This window comes from Dendroctonus ponderosae, unplaced genomic scaffold, assembly GCF_020466585.1.
Source record: "Dendroctonus ponderosae isolate FM_Combo_2020 unplaced genomic scaffold, Dpon_F_20191213v2 Dpon_F_20191213_7, whole genome shotgun sequence".
NCBI lineage: Eukaryota > Metazoa > Arthropoda > Insecta > Coleoptera > Curculionidae > Dendroctonus > Dendroctonus ponderosae.
Genome location: NW_026018916.1, coordinates 9,164,586 through 9,173,965, shown reverse-complemented (window position 1 = coordinate 9,173,965; position 9,380 = coordinate 9,164,586). Strand labels below are relative to the sequence as shown.

Below are 9,380 nucleotides of genomic sequence, written 5' to 3'. Positions count from 1 at the left end.
TGTCAGTCTGTATAATTCCATGGTTACCGGAGTTTTAAATAATTACGAAACCACAGGTATTTGCGCAATGTTAATTAGGCAGATTACCTTCAAAAACCTTGCTGCCGTATTTCTGATATAGTTTCTTGCAAATTTCTCAGTTTTTAATAACAATTAATTCATTTTATTATTTTTTCTGTACTCCTATAACAGCGCCAGACAACACCTCCAGAGGAATGACGCCAATTTTAAATCACCCTGTATATTTTTTAAATGGTGTATACTTACTTACGCGAGGTGGTTAGATTTACTGCCATTCATCTGCAGGAGTTGTACAAGGCAAATAGAAAATATATCCTTAAAGTTTATCTCACTCAAAATTGAAAAATGCAAAAATACACCGGGTAGCATAAGTTAACGAAAAAAATTAAAATGACCTTCACTTTAGTTGAAAGTTTGCTAGATACACAAATTTCGGGAGCAATTCTGCAACCCTGTATATCGAATTTTCGTCTTAGATTGTCTATGAAGTTTCAGCTTCAACATGAGGTAAATATCGTGAAAATCAGATCAAGAAAATCAGACCAAGGGCTATTTGGTTTATCTTTAAACTCTTGGCGTTGAAAATACCAAAAAAAAATTTTGGTCCAACTTGCAAAGAGTGGAAATTTGCAAAAACACGCACTAGCCGAAAAATAACTGCACTAAATAGCGCTTCAAAGACAAACCAAATCGTTTGAAGCAATTAGAATCTATCGAGAKCCAAGATTAGTCCAAATTTTTTCATGTAACATTTAATTTTGATATGCAGTTTGGAAACACATTGTCACTAATTCAAATACTAAATTAACTACTCAAAGACATTTACTTTGGAAATAATCACTTAATAAAATAAGTCATTGAGCTGATTCTGAGCGAAAACTGATAGTTAAAACTAGGGCTCGGAATCAAACTCGAATAACTCGAGTATTCGAATATTCGAATATTCGAAAAGCGAATAATTATGTGTAGTCATAACTCGAATATTCGAATATCCGAATATCCGAATATTCGAATATCCGAATATCCGAATATTCGAATATCCGAATATTCGAATATCCGAATATTCGAATACTCGAATACTCGAATAATCGAATACTCGAATGCACCAACATTATCAAACTCACAAGGTACAAATATCTTTATATGCACTTTGCATACTTTTATAAAATAAATTATTCACATTCTACAAGAAACAAATACCCATATATTTACAAGCAAATGAAAATAATCATATTTACTCTCCTGCAAATGAATGTAAAATTACGTCTCTGTGTTCTGGTGATACGCGTTATCAACTTTTGCGCGGTGTTACAATTAATGTGCCGACAAAGGCACTTTTTTATCCGTTGCGGCTAGTTGCCAAAAATGATTTGAGATAACGATTTTTCTTCTTGGAAAACGGTGAACGGAAAACGAACACTCGAATATCTAACGAATATTCGAATATTTAAGATCCCGATTTATTAATAATTCCATTAGATGTTGCACAGACGATAACAATGTTTTTTTATTTTATAAATTATCTTGTACTTTTCCAGTACACTTCAATAAAACCTCCAATGGAAAGATGCGACAAATGCATACAAAAAAAATTATTTCAACTAAAAATAGGTTAATAATAAGAATATAATCAAGTCAAGAAGCTAATAGCAGATAATAGAATGAAGTCATTTTTAATAGAGCAACGAAAATACAAACTTTGTAAACACAAACAAAGGAACATTTTTGACTAATCCGAAATCATAAAAAAATAAATTCGATCTTTCCATTATATAAAAAATGCGATTCTCGTGAAAACATACCTGTTTCTATAGTACTGATCAGTGCAAACATTTGTGAAAATGAAAAAACGCATTTAGAAATTAATAAAAGGGAAAAATTAAATACAATATTTGTACAATAATTTCAAGAACGCCCTGTTATAACGACCTTTTGAGTATTTTTGGAAGAAAGAATGAAGCACAGCTTATATATCATGATATTTAAGCTGTGATTGAAGTATTTTTTAGACCAACATTAGTGACGCGATAACTGGGGGATGCTCCTTTCTTTTTTCCAACCTCTACCGCCACTAGATATTTTAAAATAATAAATACATTTTAAATTTCACTGATCATTTCTAAGAAAAGTCTTATACAATTTTCTGAAGTTTTCAAGATCCGGCCCGCTCGCATCACAATTGGCAACCATAAAATCTCCTCAAAAAAATTTTACAATTACATTAAAAAGGTTTTTATTGACATTTGGATTTTAATTACGGCAACATAGGACTTATCACTTGCAAGTAGGACCTACAGGATTTTTTCCTGGTGATAAAATTTCGGGAGTACAGCAACCTTCCGCGCAACTGGCTGTTATCCAATCCATTAGTCAAAATCCGTATTTTTTACATAAAATTGGTTGAACAGATCAAGCAAATTTTACTGGGAGGGTAGTTTATACTCGCCATAATTACCACATTTGGGCTTACGAAAATCCTAGAGAAACTAATTTGTGGTCCTTACAGCACATGGGCTATCCTGCGGCAGCATGTGGTTGGGCTATCCTCTTTACTGGCACGTTTGAAATCGGAAGAATTTTTTAACTTCCTGACCAACATCTTTTTTATTTATTGAATGGTCTTTTATTGGCTACCCTCCGAAACAGCTGGTTTCTTTTAATGTGCTGCGACACCGTAAATACCTGTAAACATTTAATTGAGCGAATGGAAGTAAGCAGATATTGGAGGAGATTAATTCGATTGCAAAATAAGCTCAAAGATGTGTTGAAGTTGGATGTTACCATTATGAGAATTTAATTTAATATAATCTGTATGTTTTAAATTGTTAATAGTCTTAGTCAAGTAACTGGTACTTGACTAAGACACTTTCCTTTGTGGTTTAAAATTGTAATGCGAGCTGACCGGACCCGGAACTTTTCACTTTAAACTCTCAGAAATAAAAATATTATATCTCAGGATAAAAACATTTTTACGAGAAGTTGTTGGCTTGAAAATGATTAGAAAATTAAAAAATGAGTAGTATTTTAAAATATTTAGCGGTATTACAGGTAGGAGCAAAACAGGGCGAGCCCCCAGTCAATGCGCCACTGATGTTGAAGTCAAAAACTATTTCAGTCATTATGGAAACAATCTATTCCAGTACGATGTGTACAAAATGCGATGCAAATGAAATGAATGGTTTGAAAAATTTGATAAAAATTGCAATTTTTTTCAAACTTCAAAAGTTTTTCAATTATTTTTATTTCCTGTGCTTTTTTATCTATTAAAATTAGCGACGTTTAACCTGAACCACGCTGTATACTACAGACATTATAAACCATGATTACTTTTATAACTTTTCGACTAAATCGCCTAATTAGCGAGTATATGAGATTTTTTTTGCAGGAATGTGTATAGACGAGAGTAGTGAGCCTCCACATCTTCCAGAAAACCTATCGGTTTCAGCCTCTAAACAGGGCGTGAATTTTGACTTAAAAGACAGTCCCGTTTTGAGGCTGAAACAGCCCCCAGCTGGCAGTTATTCATTGCACAGCACTCCATCGAATTCACCATTATTGAATCAACGACATCCAGGTACTGGAGTGCCAATTATTAGCCATAAGGTAAGTACAATCCCGATCCACGATTGGCACATGATAATTTACTAAATTTATATTCTAGGATTTTATGCAGAAAGCTTTAAATGTACCACCAACCCCAAGTCCAGACTCGGCCGTCCATTCAGCTTACTCAGTGTTCAGTTCTCCTAATCAGAGTCCACTCACTCAGCGTCATGTAACTTTGACTCCCAACTTGAGCAGGAACAATTCGGATGCGTCACATTCGAGCTGTTGCAGTTATTCGAGTGTTTCCGTGTCAGTTTCGCCTACTCAACAGTTCTCACCCACTCATAGTCCAATACAGGTAAACTTTAAAAACTTTACTAGTCGTTGTTGGTATTGTTATGTCACGTTTAAGTATATTTATGCTATGAATATTCAGGATTTGTTTGATATTATTTCAATATTAAACTGGACACATTTACTTGGATGTTTCTACATTCAACGATTTCATTCCAAGGTTTAGAGAACATTTTATTTATTCGGGATACTGATTGTAACTTTACTGTTTTACTTTACTGAAATTAGTGATAAGACGAATCAAACAAGTCGATTATGGAAAGCGTTGAACTTATTCTGTTGCAAACGCAACAATGCACGCTCCACTGGTCTGATTTTTCTGGTAAGCGTAAATAACGCAAAAATGTTAAAGAGTTGTGAAAAAGGACATCACGTAAGAAAGTTGATTCTTCCCCTTTTTTCATCGCATTAGACAAACTTTAATCGGGTAATTTTTTTTATTACATACATTCTTCTGCATTTCCAGTCCATGAAGCACAAACTGAGAACCACGCGTTGTCTAACGAAGGTTTTGACCCTCTGTTAATACTTTGTATGAATTGTATTGGAGTTTTTTTAGCAAACAGATTGGGTTTTGGATTTTTTTGGCACGTAACTTCAGCAGGAATTTTTCGGGCTTCAAACTCTAAAAACTCATCAGATTAATTCAGAATCATTATTTAGCTGTATGAATGTAGACTAAGAGTAGACTGTAGAATGTACAGGGTTATTCACGCTATACGGCACGGACGTTTGCGGCTAGCCCGTTTGTTTTTTGCAAAGTATTATTTGATGAATCCACAGACGCCTATCGGGTGCACATTTTAAAAATATTTTTGTAGTGTACAGAGTGTCCCAAAAGCCCTAAAAATATCAAAGTTGTGTTTTTCTAAATGAAATACCCTATATATTATTGCATTTTTGGATTCTTTGAGCAAAATAAGTGTTTATTTTAATAAGATTTATAATGTCTAAATCTAAAGGTTTTTAAAATAATTCGAATTTTATCAAAATCTAATATTATTTTCATGTGTCAAATACTTTAGAATTATTTAAGATATGTAAACGTAATTCGTCGTGTAGTGTAACAAGAAATCACATTTTATATCCCAATGATAACAAACTTACCATTTTATACAGGGTGTCGACAAATTTAAACTAATCAAATAAGATCTTTAAGTGGCTATAACTTGATTAATTTAAATATAACCCCATGTTTTTTAGCTTACCAGGAAATGCAATTTTTAATTACCTATCGAATGGTACTAGGATGTTGATAACTAGGTTTTTGCCTTTTTACAAAATACACCAAATAATAATTCTGTGCACCATTTGGTGTTTTTTTTAAATTAAAAGGTTAAATAACATATCAACAATAACATAAAACAAAGGCAAATTATTTATAACAAATGTTCGAAATGTTGACCGGCCGTTTCCAGGCACTTGTAAATTCTTTTTCCAAAACAACTGCTAACTCTTGAAAACATTTGCGGAGTTACAGTTTTAAAAGCGTCTCTTATGCGTGTTTTCAAATCGTGTGAAGTTGTCGGAAGCGTATGGTAGACAATTGCTTTTATGTACCCCACAAAAAGAAATCTAGTGGAGTTAAATCCGGAGATCTGGGGGGCCAATTTTCATACCCATTTCTGCCAATCCACCTGTTTTGAAAGTTGGCATTTAAAAATTACCGAACTTCGCAGTGATAATGAGGCGGAGCTCCATCCGATTGAAGCCACATGTTGATTCTAATATTGAAAAGGACTTCTTCTAATAATATTGAGAGATGGTTTATTAGAAACTGGAGAAACGTCCTAGATATCCTTAGATGTCCTTCAAAAAAATAGGGTCCAATTAAATATTGGCCCAGTATTCCACTCCACACATTAACTGACCACCTATTTTGATTTTTCATGACCCTGTATGCGCGGGGATTCGTATCAGAATAATAATGAAAGTTGTGTCTATTCACGAGACCATTGTTATGAAAAGTACATTCATCACTAAATAACACATTTTCGAAAAACTTTTTATTTTCTGCCACTTTATCTAACACCCACATGCAAAACTCAGTTCGGTTTTCAGCAGTCTAAACTGACAAATAAAATAAATGATTTGACATGTGTAAATGGCATAGCCAACTTAGATACATTGGAACCTTAAATTAAACATCACCAAATGATGCACAGAACGACTATTTGACGTATTTTGTAAAAAGGCAAAACTTAGCTATTGACATCTTAATACCATTCGATAGGTAATTAAAAATTTCATTTACTGGTAAGTTAAAAAAATATGGGGTTGTATTTAAATTAATCATGTTAGAGCCACTTAAAGTTCTTATTTGTTTAGTTTAAATTTGTGGACACCCTGTATAACATGATAACTTTATTATCATTGGGATATAAAATATTATATTTTGTTGCACTTCACTATAAATTAAGCTTACATAACTTAAATACTTCTAAAGTATTTGACACGTGAAAATTAGATTAGATTTTGATTAAATTCGTATTATTTAAAAAAACMTTAAGATTTAGGTACTATRAACCTTATTAAAACAGACACTTATTTTGTTCAGCGAATCCAAAAATGCAATAATATACAGRACATTCCATTTAAAAAAACGCAACTTTGATACTTTTAGAGCCTYTGGGACACCCTGTACATTACAAAAATATTTTTAAGATGTGCGSTCGGTAGGCGTCGGACAATTCATAAAMTAATACTTTTTAAAAATCAAACGGTTTAGTCGCAAACTTCCGTGCCGTATAGCGTGAATAACCCTGTATAGTTGAGAACAGAAAAAAGCCGCTAGCTCTTCTCACTCAGTCTACAAGTGAAGCGACAACATTTCAGACTTGTAATTGTCGGAATTAACAACCATCAATGTGCAAATTCATTAACTTTGATCAAACATTCTTACATTTTGTGGACGCAGAAATTTTAGGCGTTTTGTAATATCAAAGGGACACTTAATACGAGACGCTTTATCGGGTTGCATTATATTGACTTACGCGAAGCTTGGGTGGCCAAAAGGACACAGGTAATCCACAAATAGGAATTTACTGACATTAAAATGAGAAAAATACGGGACATGGGTTGATGATGATGGGTTGGGAATGATAGAAATTGAAATAGGAGTGTACTACAAACGGTACTGCACTACCATATATTTTTTCGACGGAAAATAAGCCTATCTTCATCTGTTACGAGAGACGAAAGACTTGATCCGAAGTTTTCTTGATTTATTTTTATAACTGGGAGTGTAATGATATCAAAGATCCGACGTTTCTGACGGTGAAAGAAATGAACAAAACTTATCACATGCTCCCGTTTTAATTTATTAATATAATTCTAACATATGTTAAAATTTATCAACCAGAATAATTCGCTTTTATCAATAATAAAAACTGAAACCTTGAACAAATTTCTGCCAAAACCACGAAAATAATAACAAGTAAATTTACCAAAAGCTCAAATGCAATGAGTTACCACAGTTTTAAATACCTATAAGTTCCTGCGGTTATTGTGTTTAATTCGTTATTATATCATTAAGCAATAGCTAATTTAATTCGATCAAACTATTCGAATGATCATAACTATATTAAAAATATCTAGATTATGGAAAGATTATTCCCATCCATTGTCATCACTTTTAAGTGTTTTTAGGAGACATTTAGTTGAGAGCTTTGGGAGAATTTCGTAAAATATTTCCAGTCTTGAGTTTAAAATTGCGTGTGAGCTACAAGATAATAATGCTTGTTCTTTATCGCAAAAGAGCATGTTTCTAAATGAAACCTAGGATCCAAATATTTGTTTTTATTATATGAATCTTGCCTCTGTCATGTTATACTAAGTTGCTCTAAACTTTAGTCTAAAACTTCTTTTTGTGAAGCGTATGTTGTTTTAAAAGAATTTATTCCAATTATAACAGTTATCAAAGTTTTTTGCGTTTTTTCATAAACATAGGCGACAGGAGCCTAAACAAGAAGGAAGTAAAATATCTCTATGTTAAAGATGAAAATTTTGTAGATATTTAGACGCAAAAAATAGTTGACCAGATCCAGCTATTAAGCGACCGGAGGTTGGGGTTTTATATTTTTTGTCAGAACTCAACTAAACATATTGGGTGCATATACACATTGTTAGAACATAAAAAACGACATTAGACTTTTTTCAAAATTCAATCGAAGAAATTAAAGTTACATAGTTTTTTAATGTCACTTTTTGCAGTTTTACATTAAAATTCATAAAATTATCATCACAAAGAAGCAACACACTTTAGAACTTAGAAATAAATGGCTTTTACAGGCGCTAGACTTGAATGGGCTGAACGAATTGAAGTCTGGAGACGAAGTGAAGATGATAAAGTGTAAAATTAACTTTCTACTGCTAAAATTTGGTTCTAATGTCAATAATTCATGTCAGTTTTTATAATATATTTATTTTGCTCTCATTAAATTAAATTAAATGGGAAAGCATTCGCTTGCTTTATATTATTTATGTTGTTTGTCATTAACTTTAATATAACCACTTTATTTATATCAATGACTTCCAATACGTAATTATAAACAATAGTGCCATAGAATAAATATTTTTAAATGGGGATATTTAAATTCGAAAATGGCCTTTTAAATACATTTTTTAATCGAGTCATTTAATTTTTTCTATGTACAGCATCGAGTATTATGAATTAATTTTAAGATTGTACCAACAAAAATTGTTAACTTTTGAAGCCATGACGAGGGTCTTATGTAATCGTTTGTATTCGTGTTTTCTATAAAACACTTTTTTGCAATTTCCACCCGGATTTCATTCCTGTTTCATTGCGAAATGTCTCAGTAGTTGTTAGTGGTGAATAAGCAACTCCTAATTAGAAAAACTGCGGATGGGAGAAAAATGTTTGATTTGCATGTGAACTTTTGATCGCAAGACAAATGTAATGCTTAATTAAATGTGGATCATTAATAATTCAGTATACTGGCTATAAACAGTCTTTCAAGCGGTTATTGCCAGCAGCCAAGTTTCGCAGTGACATAAATAATAACGGTTGCATAATGCAGACAAAAAAGTGCAATTTCATTCCCGGTTGTAATATGCAAAATAACGAAAATTGGCTTGAACGAGTGACCTAGAATAAAGGAAACGTACTTGAAATTTAAAATTCTCAAATTGTCGTTATCTAACGCTAAATCTTGTACAGTTTGTTAAGCAGAGTTGTTTAACTGACAGATATTGAGTAATTATTTTATGGCATTAAAATAGGTGTGTAGATTGTGGGCAAATGCTTAATTGCATTATCTTAGTTTGTTGAGACTATTTTCGAATCAAATTTATCATCGGGGCTTAACTACATTCGCGTCTAAAATATTAGTTCCCTGAAAGATATCATGAGTCTTGTACAATACTTAGTCATAAGTAACGTAATGATCGAAAATATAGATGTTATAGTAGATTATTTGATCGAAATCCTCGTCATA

General features: G+C 32.4%; 1 protein-coding gene across 3 annotated transcripts in view; it reads left to right on the top strand.

Moving 5' to 3' along the window:
* The window catches only part of LOC109542871 (nuclear hormone receptor FTZ-F1 beta), a 54,839-nt gene that overhangs the window by 28,981 nt on the left and 16,478 nt on the right, over positions 1 to 9,380 (top strand). For all 3 annotated transcript variants that reach the window (XM_048668250.1, XM_048668251.1, XM_048668252.1), the window contains 2 exons: positions 3,407 to 3,624; positions 3,683 to 3,925. In XM_048668250.1, the coding sequence (XP_048524207.1) occupies positions 3,407 to 3,624; positions 3,683 to 3,925 (461 nt within the window). The remainder of the gene's footprint in view (positions 1 to 3,406; positions 3,625 to 3,682; positions 3,926 to 9,380) is intronic.